General features: G+C 45.2%; 1 protein-coding gene across 1 annotated transcript in view; it reads left to right on the forward strand.

Annotated features, from left to right (window-relative positions):
- The window catches only part of FASN (fatty acid synthase), a 67,448-nt gene that overhangs the window by 24,601 nt on the left and 30,160 nt on the right, over nt 1-12,687 (forward strand). Inside the window, exons 11-20 of the mRNA XM_081184509.1 lie at nt 1,180-1,369; nt 4,275-4,369; nt 4,870-5,004; nt 5,120-5,323; nt 7,589-7,704; nt 8,394-8,569; nt 9,225-9,416; nt 9,530-9,610; nt 9,708-9,893; nt 10,598-10,777. Coding sequence (XP_081040635.1) covers nt 1,180-1,369; nt 4,275-4,369; nt 4,870-5,004; nt 5,120-5,323; nt 7,589-7,704; nt 8,394-8,569; nt 9,225-9,416; nt 9,530-9,610; nt 9,708-9,893; nt 10,598-10,777 — 1,555 coding nt within the window. The remainder of the gene's footprint in view (nt 1-1,179; nt 1,370-4,274; nt 4,370-4,869; nt 5,005-5,119; nt 5,324-7,588; nt 7,705-8,393; nt 8,570-9,224; nt 9,417-9,529; nt 9,611-9,707; nt 9,894-10,597; nt 10,778-12,687) is intronic.

Consider the following 12,687-nt stretch of genomic DNA (forward strand, 5'->3'; position numbering starts at 1 on the left):
TGCATAGGCATACCATCTGCTGCCATTATTCTGCAGGTTGGCACATAGAGACAAAAGTTTTGATGTTAGCTCAGAGTCTTGCTCTTTCTTGTTGCTCAAGAGCAGCAAGTTCTGCTAAGTGGGTGTCCAGATTTGAGTGTGACAACAGGGGGATGTTTCTGTTGAGTACATTTAGTGATGGGATCTTTGTGCACACGTAACAGCACTTTCCTAAAGAGCTAGGGAAAACAACAGATGCCTTTTTGACAGCAGGCATTCAATAAGCCGGATGGGAGGAGGAAAAATCACTAGATGTGATTTTTTAAAAAATAAAGAAATGCGAGTTAAGGGTCAATGCTATTAGGCATTTCCTGTTTCCAGGGAACAATGTGTTGTAGTGAGTAGAGTATTAGATTTGGGCCTGGAATCCTTACCCAGCCATGAAGCCCACTGGGTGATGTTGGGCCACTCATTCTCCCTCGGCCTAAGCAGGTTGTTGTGAGGATAAAATGCTAAGGGGGAGAAACACTGTAGGCCTCTAGAGCTCCTTGGAGGAAAGGTGGGGTATAAATGTAATAATTAACAAATAAAAATTCATGTATCATGTGGCAAACTCCCCAAGGTAAGATTGCATATGCTGTTCTACATTTTGAGCCTGCTTGGCTCCCGCTAAGGAGGAAGCAGAGGGCAGCATGAGGGCAAAGAGGAGGTGAATGAGCAGTGTGTGTGGGCCTACTAGGAGATGCAACAGAATGTGACTGTGGATTGCATAAAGCAACTGATAAGCAAGATTTCCGCAAGTGTAGGAATAGGATAAGTTATTCAGCAGACCCATAAGCATTGTGCTGTTGCGGAATGAAGAAGGCAGTAGAGGAAGAGTGAAAAGGAATTTTGTATGGCTATGGCACTGAGGGGCTTCCAGCACATGGTAAAAACTCCCCTCATTTCCCAGGATTTCCAAGGCCATGTTTAGAGTCATTTTTTTCAGCCTGTCATCTTCCTCTCCCCCCATTTTTGTATTTTAACATTTATTGTCCTTTTTTACTGTTGCTTTTAATTGTATTAGATGAGTTCTGCAAATCACATTGCTTGTTTTTATGTAAAACCACTTTGAGACCGCTTTGACTGATAGAAAGTGGCATGCGAGAACTCCACACAAAGGCATAAATAAAAGACTGCTGCCCATTTTCTAATCCCCAGATTGCACAGATCGATCTTTTAAAGGCCATGGGTTTGCAGCCTGACGGAATTGTTGGTCACTCGGTTGGGGAGTTAGCCTGTGGCTATGCAGATAACTCCTTAAGTCACGAAGAAGCTGTTCTTGCTGCCTATTGGAGGGGCCGATGCATCAAAGAGGCGAAGCTACCACCAGGAGGCATGGCTGCTGTTGGTAGGTAACTAGATGTGCTCTATTATTTATTTGTCAGATAATCTGTTTTAATCTTACCTTCACTTCACAGAACTGTTCTCATCTAGTTGCCTTAATGCAGTATGGGGCAGGTTTAAAGAGGCTGGATTTATTTACCCTGGGCAATATTTGATAAAATTCAGAAAAATATCAGAGTTTTTACGGATTGAGGTTTCGTTGCTGTTGCATGCTGTTAATCGGCCTCCAAGTGGACATTCTGTAGACCGGTTTTGTGATGCTTAAAAGCAGGCAAGCATTCATCAGAGCATATATAATATGTCTGACAATTGGTTATGTACAACTGGTTGATTATAAGGAGTCAGACATTTGGTCCATCTAGCTTAGTAATGTCTATATAGACTGGCAGAAAATCTCCAAGGTTTCAGTCAGGGTTCTCTCTCATCCCTACCTGGCGATGTCTTTGATCTTCTGGAATGTTCTGCATGCAAAACAGCTGTCCTACTTCTGAGCTACTGCCAGCCCCAAAGGTCCTTTCTTTTCAGATTGGTACCTACACCTACTTACATAGTTTCTTTAGGATTAGCAAGGTGCTGTTGGTATTGCACATTGTAAAATCAGATAAGAGCATTTTTTTTTACACAGGAAATTCAAGCGTCACAAAATTGTCTCGTAACAATTCATCTTCTTTATACTATCTAAATGGTAGACAATAACTATAAACTATCCTAATGCATAGTACAAGGTAGTATTACGACTCTCTAGTAAAGCTACATTTCAACAAAATACCCTATGGAACATTTCCTTTATAAAGTATTCATTTTAAAATTGGTAAGAGATAGACCTAGAAGAGACTGTTATGAGGGCGATTGAGAGACAGGATTATATTAAATCTGCTATAGTTTAGGAAGCTCCTTAGCAAGATCTCATTGAAGCCCGCACTCAAAAGGTTTTATAAAAAGGACAATTTATGTGCATCAATCAGACCATAATCTGCATGGGTAGCCAAAATGATGCCTGCCTGATGTTGCTGGACTACAGCTCCTATCAGCCTTACCCATTAGGATAGTGGTAGCTCCATCACTAAGGAATTAGTGAGGTTCTACAGGGTAAGTGTTGATGCCTAAGCCTCAGAGGCTCAGTTACAGATAAATATTGTTACATATACAGACAGCAGTGATTGCTAGATTGGTAAGTTTATGAGCCCTTGAGGGGATGCAGCAGGTTTCTATACTGATATTGCACATTGGTTTCAGTTTGCTTTGTGTAGCTTTGGAAATGTATTAACTGCAAGGGGGAAAGGTTTGTGACTGGACCTCCCACTGCTGTGGGTACAACCCAACATATGGTTGGTTTGATCTTTTGCTAGATTAGCTTGATTTTTAAGCATCTAACCTCTAAGTATGATTGTGCTTTATGTAGCTGTAATTCTGTGCACGTTTAGTTATGACTCAGTACTTCCGAGTGAACATGCATAGCATTGCACTGCACACCTACTTGTTTATGGATTAGGATGTGAGATTTGGGCAACATTCAATCTAGCTGTCTGAAGAAACATCCTTTCATAAGAACCTATGTGTGTGTTGAGATCAGCAGCTGATTCTGTCATTGGTTGTTCCACATCTAAGTTAAATCTAGTATGTGGCAACCAGGGAGAGGACTTATTTTGTGGTGGCACCCCAACTATGGTATTAATCTGTCCCTTGTGAAATAGGATTGGTGCCAACATTTAGGAGTTTCTGGCACTTACTGAAAACCCATCAATTCAAGCAGGTCTTTATAGGGGTGGGGTGGGTTAGCTGCCTGTTGTTGTTGTTGTTGTTGTTGTTGTTGTTGTTTTTAAACCATACTGGTACTGGTGTTTCTGCTGTAGTTTTTACTATATATTTTATCTGTTATGTTTTATAATTGTAGTTATTGGTTTTAATTTATACTATTGTACCCTGCCAGGGTGCCACATTGCAATGAAAGGCAGGCTGTAAATATTTTAAATAATATAAAATATCATTCCTGGTCCTCATAATTCCTCTAATGTGATGAGGGATTCAGTTCACACTTACAGATGAACTTACCTCAGTCACAATTTCTAAAGCCATTTCTGAACCAAAACGTACCCTTCCTTTGAAACTCACACTTCTCTTAAATGTATGTGTTTTTTAAAAATATTTATACTAGGGTTAAGTGAGCATATAGATGCATATAACATATTTGGGGGAATTGCTTTGCGGAGGAATAAAAAAATTTAAAGAAAAAAAACACTAAAATGCTGATGAATTTTCATAAGGACTTAAAAAAAAATCAAACTGAAGTGGAAAATCAAATTTATGATTGGAAAAACGAGAAACTAAGAGAGACTAAGGAGGGACGCGGGTGGCGCTGTGGGCTAAACCACAGAGCCTAGGACTTGCCAATCAGAGGGTCAGCGGTTCGAATCCCCGCAACGAGGTGAGCTCCCGTTGCTCAGTCCCTGCTCCTGCCAATCTAGCAGTTCAAAAGCACCTCAAAGTGCAAGTAGATAAATAGGTACTGCTCCGGCGGGAAGGTAAATGGTGTTTCCGTGTGCTGCTCTGGTTCGCCAGAAGCAGCTTAGTCATGCTGGCCACATGACCCAGAAGCTGTACGCCGGCTCCCTTGGCCAATAACACAAGATGAGTGCCGCAACCCCAGAGTCGGTCACGACTGGACCTAATGGTCAGGGGTCCCTTTACCTTTAAGAGAGACAAAAACTGATATATTTGCCCATCCCTAAGTATTATGCAGCTGAAATGGTTGTAAGGAATGTGTTCTAGAATGTCCAGTCTAGTTCTAGCTGGGGAATAAGACACTCGGAAATTGGGAGTTCTTTTGCTTCACTTGCTCTTAGGGAAAACTTTCTTCATAACTACTCCTTAGAGGGCTGAACTCATCCAAAGCAATCTGTCTTTTACAGGTCTGACATGGGAGGAGTGTAAACGTAAGTGCCCTGCCGGAGTGGTCCCTGCCTGTCACAACTCTGAAGACACTGTCACTGTTTCAGGACCTCAGGTGAGAACTTAGTATGAACCAATACTTACATTGCTACATGTTTAGGATATCAAGTGACGTGTCCTCATCACTGGAATTTTTCCCCGGGCCAAACATCAGAAGGTCAGGAGGAGCCACCTGATTAAATACTGTCAAACTGAATTGAGAATGAAAGCAAACTCACCAGAGGAAATGCTATCACTTGCATCTGAAAATGAAGGCTAGCAATAAAGTTAACGCTAGCAGCCTGAATCTAAAGATTTGGCTGGTAAATCCCAGTCAGAATGCAAAACTCACCTCCTTCCAGCTGCAGTCCATTTCTTGTGGTCGGGGCTCCACAGTGTTCAGGGGAATTTGGGTTTATATAATGGGTATTATTGCATATACACTTAGGAATGTCGGATAAGCCATGTACGAGCGAATTATGGAGAATGATGGTTGCTTCACAGGCAGAGGCTTATTACAGTGTACCAGGCCCTTGTAACACCTGTTCGGTGCTAATTTTTTCTCGCTTTCCTAAGGACTCTGTGGCCAAATTTGTAGCCAAGCTGAAAGCAGAAGGTGTATTTGCGAAAGAGGTGCTCAGCGCAGGAGTTGCTTTCCACTCGTACTATATGGCGTCCATCGCACCAGTGCTGCTTAGTGCCCTGAAGAAGGTAATTCTCCTAAATAGCTCCTCACTGGGGCGGAAAGGTTGCACATGCATTGTATGGTGCGATTCTTTTTTGCTTAAGTCTCCTGTCTCATTTTTCTCATTTTCTTTATTTCTAGGTTATTCCCAGTCCAAAGCCTCGTTCCTCCCGCTGGATCAGCACTTCCATCCCTGAATCTCAGTGGCAAAGCGATCTGGCTCAGAACTCTTCTGCTGAGTACCATGTGAATAACCTTGTCAGCCCAGTCTTGTTCCAGGAAGGCCTGAGACATATTCCAGAAGATGCTGTGGTCGTGGAGATTGCCCCACATGCCCTTCTGCAGGTATTACCCTTGGGGTTCACTCATGGCCTGAAGCTGGTGAGGCATGGGGACAAGATTCTCCTTTTCCTAGTGACCACAATGGTTTCCACTCTGGTTCCCACCACCTTCCCTCATCAGTTATCCTAAATTTCCATGCAGCTTTCCCTCAAGAACCTAGTAATTTAAGTGTATTCATATACGCGAGAAACCAAGGAGAAGAAAACAGAATCCGGCAAATAGATGAATGTAATGTGTGAGAAGAAAGTGGCAGGGAGGATAAATGAAATAACATCTTGGGTTGTGATCTTAACATTTGTTATCATTACCATTAAGATTTCTTAGTCACTTATTACCAAGGTATCCAAGCAACTTACATTGAAAGACGTAAGCAATGAATTTTTGACAAAATTAGAGGTATTTTCTGTCTTCTTGCAGGAAGTGAAAGAATTGGTGACAACAGATAGGGTCTTTTTTGTTATTGTTCCTCAGGTGTAGGACTCCTTCCCCAAAGAGATCCGTGTGGGCCTTCTGTCAAGACCCACCCTACTGTTAGGCACAGTTAGGTGGCAACCTCAGGCAGCAAAATTTGGGTGTTCATGAAAGGGCAAAATGTCTTTGTCGCTTAGTTTGTTCTTCTTGTATTTTTACTGCTAGGGAGGGGAAGATGTCTTCTTTTGGTGTTCACTTGCCAAAATAACTTGACTGGCCTTCAGTACTGTACACCTTGACTTGTGGCTGTTTGCTGCTCCACCTTGGGCAATAAAATGTTGTGAGCCTTTCTCGCCTACGTTATAGTCTTAAAGCGCCAGGTAAAGGCTGTCCTATTTACCTGAGCTTGGCATAGCTGTTACGGTAGTTCTTCTGGTTCGTTGGTAACTTGTGTTTTTTGATACGATGTCAGAGAAGAATTCTCCTTTGGTAGTTTTGTTTTCTTTTAAATAAGGGTTAGCAGGGATTTTAGTCCTGCAACATCTGCAGGGCCACAGGTTCCTCCTCCCTGCTTTTGCACAAGGAGTAGCAGTTTGTTACTGAATAGAGATGTTGGCATTGATTTGCCCAGTGCCTCTGTCTGAAAACAGCACAAGGCAGCTATATAGAACTTCATAAGAGCCTACTCCCAGCATTGCATCAAGAGCTGCCCATGTTGCTGTGGAAGGGCTGGGCTGTAGTCACTCCTTCCATTTCCTTGGGGCCACTGGAGAAAAGATGGGTAGCAAGTGTCTATCATTGTGGTCCTTCTAAATACATGTCTCCCACCAGAGTCATGCCTAGGCTATTTTATTTGTCTTCTGATTGAGATCCTTCTAGTGAAGGGAGACTGCTAATGGAGGGATTTTATTGGAATATGAGTTCAACAATGAGGCTCACTCCCATGTAACTGAGCTTATAAATGGCAGGCTTGGAACGCAATCCTAAGCCTTTTTTCTTGGACGTTAGTTCTGCTGTCACCAATAGAACTAAATCCCATGTAAACGTAGTTTGGATCAAGGCACAAGTCTTATTTTGTGGCAGGATTGAAAAGGAAAAAGGTGTCTTGGCAAAATGTATTTGTTTGGGATGCCTCTTAAGGTTCCTTGAAGCCATAGCTCATTTATGGCGAAGATTCAGTGTACTAATGTAAATGCAAAGGTTTGGTTTGTGTAACCTAAAATTATGCAACAGTTACTAAGCCCTGTTGCTCTCTTTGCTGTTTTGCATATAACTTCTTTTCCAGTTTTTCTAGTCTAGTCTGTGGTTTTCTACTATGGATTCACAGTGTAAAGCACAGCCTGTAAAACTATGCATGTATACCAGTAGTGTTTGCTGGAGTCTAGTGTTGTTGTTGTTTTTTAAAAAAATGATTTGTGTTTTACTTTCACTGAGTGCTGGGTGTCTGTAGATTTTTCCAGGAAATGCCTAGGATTCCAAGTTCCTTGAGCCAATTCTGTTCATGGGATACTGTTGCTGGTTAAAGTGAGGTGGAAGGGAGAGGATTTCCATTGATTCCTTGTTCCCCCTATATTCCTCCAACAACTGTTTTGGAACAGCGTGGGTGGTGGTGCCAAGGGCTGTAATTAGCAAAAATCACCACATTCAGCAGGAACCTCCATTGGAGAAGTCCCTTCCATTTGCAGAAGTCAGAATATTATTGTTATATAAAATGGTATTTCCTTCTGGGGTTGCCAACATTTTTCTCTTGTAGAGCCAGAAAAACATTTGACCACCTTGGCTAATGGTCTGTTTTAGAAGAAGGAAGCCAGTGATTTCTTTTCTTTACTGATAACATTTTGAACTCCACCTGTCTAGGCAATTCTGAGAAGAGCTTTGAAGCCAACCTGCACCATTTTACCCTTGATGAAGAAAGAACATAAAAACAACCTGGAATTCTTTCTGACACATATTGGAAAAATCCACCTTACAGGGTAAGGAGATGAGTGAAAGCTAATGAGAAACATAGGGCAATATCCAGCTCTGCAGCTCTTCTTGCACAGCAGACTTCTGTGAGCCCAATGGAAACTTCCTGTTCCCTCCAGCCCTTTGCACACCCTCAAACTCAAATCCAGACAAGGGTTGGGGGACCCTCTGGAAGAGAGATGAAGAGCCAATGAAATTCCCATTGTGCAAGTGGAAGTCATTTTTGGAATAGATTGAATTATACCATTAGTAGCTCCCCCCTCCCCAGCTATGTTGCTACCTTAAAGCAGGATTGAATGTCATGGGGAGAAGTGCTGCAGGGCCATTTATGACACGAGCATAGTAGCAAAATGGATAGGGGTTGCTTTCATTCATGAAAACCTAGTGTATTTGTTTCAAAAGCTTTGTGTAGGATCCAGCTTTTATAGCGACATCAATCTCTGTGTCTCTGAAACCAGAACTTCCATTGATGCCTGAGTTCCTTGCCATGTTCCAAAAGGCTGTTTTACCGTTTGAAGAGAAGGGAGAAAATATTGCACATTTTTAGAAGAAACCAGGACCACAGAAAATAGTGTTTGGGGGTCCTTAGTCCCATGTTGGCTCCTAGCTATTGGTTTGCCTTCCATTTGCTACTGTTACTATACCTTCTTACTGTTACATGCAACTTCACAAATTCAATGTTTATGTGTGTTCTTAGAATCAATGTCCTTGCGAACAATCTGTTTCCACCTGCTGAATATCCTGCACCTTTGGGGACTCCCCTTATCTCCCCTTACATTCTCTGGGACCACAGTCAGACATGGGATATCCCAAAAGCTGAAGACTTCCCAACGGGCGCTGGTGGTTCTGGATCAGCAACAGTCTACAATATTGGTGTGTACCAGCTACTTTGTTCTCCAAAAGCAGGTCATCTTAAAATGCTCAAAAAGGCATTTTCAGAATTTATCTCTAGGGGAAATGTTTGAACCATCATACACCTTGTAACACTTTGGGACACAGGGATGGGCAGAGGTGCCAACTTTAATAAAATATTGAGGGGGGGGGGAGTAAGTCCCACCCTGCATAATCGCTCACATTTGAATGTTGATGCCCATCAACTGGGGTGGGTGGCCCCCTCAAATATTTTATTTGGGGGGCCAAAGGAACCTCAACCCCTAGGAGCTGGCTCCTATGGGGCTGGGGGACCGGTGGCCCTCCATACATTGCTGTGCTCCTAGATCTATCAGCCCCTGCCAATATGACCAATGGGTAAGGGATGGTGGAAATTGTAGTAAAACAAGCTCCTAAAGGATGCCCTTGCTTTAGCAGAATTAAATTGATGATGGGAAACTAGGGAATGGGGGAAAGAGCTGCTTTCTTTTAGATGTTTGCAGCACTGAAACTTATATAGTGGTGGTGGGGAAAGTGGGAGCATTTGTGCTTGGATTTTGGCAACTTGTGGGAATCAGCTTTGGAGTCTTCTTGGGCCAGAGATGTAGGTTTGAAAAATATGCTTTGTTCATTTTTTTTTTTAAATCATCATTGACAGATGTGAATCCTGAATCACCTGATAATTATTTGGTGGGTCACTGCGTTGATGGCAGGGTTCTGTACCCAGCCACTGGCTACTTGCTGCTGGCCTGGCGCACTCTGGCAAGATCTCTAGGGACCTCCATGGAAGAAATACCTGTCATGTTTGAAGATGTTACAATCCACCAGGCAACAATACTACCTAAGAGAGGTGAGGCTAGTCAAAGTCTCTGCAGCTTAGGCAATTAACATAGTCTGGTGAACCATGTTTCTGCAGGCTATGTTTAAACTCTAATATCCTGGCAATTTCTGGCTACCTTGCAGGTGCAACACAGCTAGAGGTGAGACTCATGCCAGCTTCTCAGCGTTTTGAAGTGTCTGGGAATGGAAATCTGGCTGTGAGTGGTAAGTAATTGCTCCCACTACATGTACTCTGAAGAAATCAAAGGGGTGTCGGCCTCGCTATTCACTTGCCCTTTCTTCTACATACTGTGTCTCCTAGGAAAAATCTGCCCTTTGGAAGAAACCGCTCTGAATAACTTTCGCAACCAGCAAATTGATTTGGAGATCCAGCCAAACACATGCCCAGACGTCCGTTTAACCAAGGGGGACATTTACAAAGAGCTTCGTCTGCGTGGTTATGATTACGGGCCAACATTCCAGGGACTCTTGGAATCTAGTAGTAATGGTAAGACCATGTACCTTAACTGAAAGATAGGGCTAAAGATTATTACTATTCATTTTGAATGTAGGAAGGCCCTTGTTGAATCATAGCAAGGGCTCATCTAGTTCAGCATCCTGGTCTCACAGTGGCCAACCAGTTGTTTCATAGGAAAGCTCCAAAGCCGGGAACTGAGTGCAACAGCATTCATAATGATGATGATGATGTGGGGTGGTTTTTTCATTTGTTATTACGGTATGTATTTTTGTGCTTGCATATTGTAAAGCGCCCTGTGATCTTCGGATGAAGGGCAGTATAGAAATTTTATAACTAAATAGGTAATAAAAGAATACTTGTGATTCCCAGTAACTGGTGTTGAGAAATGTACAGCCTCCAACAGTTTAGTTAGAACATAGCCATTGTAGCCAATAGCCATTGATAGCCTTCCATTTTTTGGAAGCTTCTTCATCTCAGTGACTGATGATGAAACGAAAGTCAATTCTAATTCATAAATGTTGATAACAGATGTTCACAATTAGGCAAGCTTTTGAGAAACTGGAGATCCGTCTAGGCATTGCTTCCCCTTAGCTAGCTTGGAAAGCACAAGGACTTTGGGGGCATAGCCAGTGCAGTTGATACAGAAGACAGAGATGTGAATAGTTTCTCACTTTGTGCTGCTGTTGTCATGCCGGTGGCTGTTGTGTGCTAATTAGATTGCTTCTTGTCCCCAGGGAATGTTGGGAAGGTGTTGTGGAGCGGGAATTGGGTGACATTCCTTGACACCCTGCTGCATTTGATCATCTTGGGGGAAACAGGAAGAAGTCTGCGCTTGCCAACCAGAATCCGCTCTGTTTGCATTGATCCAAAGTTACACCAAGAACGTGCACAGAAATACAACGATGAGATTGAAGGTAATGGGCAATCCCATTTTTTTTAAAAATAGGGTGTCAGAGCTGCTTGAAGATCCTAGCTCACAGAGGATCACGCTAGCCAGCGATCATTAAGTAAAAGTCTTTATTGAATTACAGTTTCCATTCTCACGCTGCTGCGCGCAAACTCTACGTCTAGTAGCTAGATCGGCGAAGCTCCGTCTGAGTCTCCGCCCCGTGTGCACCAACTTAATATCCTAGCCTTGCTCCACCTTTTCCGCCTGACTGTCCTCCTCTGGGTCCCTCTACCCCCCGGGGCTTCTTCCTTCCGGGATTCTTCTGACGCTGACCCGGACCCTCCTGCCTCCTTGCGCCGGGCTTTAGGACCTGGTTCCCTTTCGGGGCTGCTTACTGCGCCGCCTTCCTCTGCATTTGAACTTGGCGCGCGCGCCCAACCTTCCACTTTCCTCTTAACCGTTTCTTCGCTCCCCGATGGAGGCGTGGCCACTCCTGACTCATGCCCTCCCTCCTGTGGTGAGCTGCCAGCGCTTCCCCCCTGGCTCCCTTTCTCTTCCCTGCTTCCTGGCGGTGACGCTGGTCCCGATTTCCAGCTGCTCCCCCCTGAGTCCCCTCTGGCTCTATCTTCCTGGGGTGCCCCCCTAGACTCCCCCCTTGCCCTGGCCACTGGTGCTCCTTTCTGTGAATCCTCTGATTCACTGGAAAGACTGGGAGATCTCGGGTCGTCGTCATCACTCATCTTTTCTTCTGCCTCCTCCCCTTCGCTCTCTGTCTCCTCCCTTGCCCGTGCCTCTGCTCCTAAACCCCTGACATCCATCCCCCCCTCGAAGCCCCCCAGTCCCCCCTCCCCTCCATCCGGTGCTGGAGCTGGGGGCTGCTGTTGCAAAGGGACGAACGTCGGATATCGGTCGCTTCCCGTGGCGGGCCTCCATCTGAACTCTTCCGGGACTTCCTCCCTGCTCTCGTCGACGACGGTCACCTCCGCTTCCATCTCTGTGCCGCCGTGCTCGAAACCAGGGTCGTCCCCGAAAATGTCCATGTCCGTCTCTCCCTCACTTCCTCCTGGCGGCGTTGCTCGTCCTGAGCAGTCCAGCCACTTTCTGCGGAACTGCTCCTCTGGCCTATCGTCCCACCAATACGAGGGTTCTGAGACAGATCCCGAGGGTGACCCCTCCGGGGAACGGACGTCTCGCGTTGGTTCCTCGTCCGAGTCGAACCCCCGGAACGTGCTGGCCGAAAGCGTGGGTGTGAAAAGCCAGTCGTCGAAAAAGTCTGCTGGCATAGGTCTATGTGGGAAGAGGGCATGAAACTCGTCTTTGAGCAGAGGTTCGTCTAAGGCGTATCCCGGCACCCAGCTGTTCGCACTGGCCGGGGTGCCCTCCTTGGCGAGAAAGTATTCTACCCCCTCTTCCCCCCATCTGGAGTCCAAAATCTCCGTGACTTCGTTGATGCGTTCCTTCTGTGCCGCTCCCGCGTGGCCTGTTCTGTCTCCGGCCGGACTCGGCGCCGTTCCGGGTTCCTGGAACCTGTGCGGTGCCTTGTAGGGAGTGAGCACCGATCTGTGGAATACCGGATGCATTCTGGAACCCTCCGGAAGTGCCAGTCTGAAAGCTACCGGGTTGACCTGCTCTTCGACTTGGTAGGGCCCCAGTTGTTTATGCCCTAGTTTCTTCTTGGCCAACGACCTGGCCGGCACTGCGTGGGCCGCTAACCAAACCCAGTCTCCCACGTGGAGCTCTTCTCCAACCCTTCTGTGCTTGTCGGCTTGTACCTTGTATGCGTGCTTGGCCAGCTCCAGGTGGCGCCTCAGCTGATCGTGGACTTCCTGCAGCTCCGACGCGAACGCATCTGCTGTCTGCGGCTCCCCCTCCCCCATTCTTTCCAGTCCCGGGAAGGTTCTGGGGTGCCTCCCGTTGTTGGCGAAGAACGGCGTG

Source organism: Podarcis bocagei (assembly GCF_964188305.1).
Source record: "Podarcis bocagei genome assembly, chromosome: 2".
NCBI lineage: Eukaryota > Metazoa > Chordata > Lepidosauria > Squamata > Lacertidae > Podarcis > Podarcis bocagei.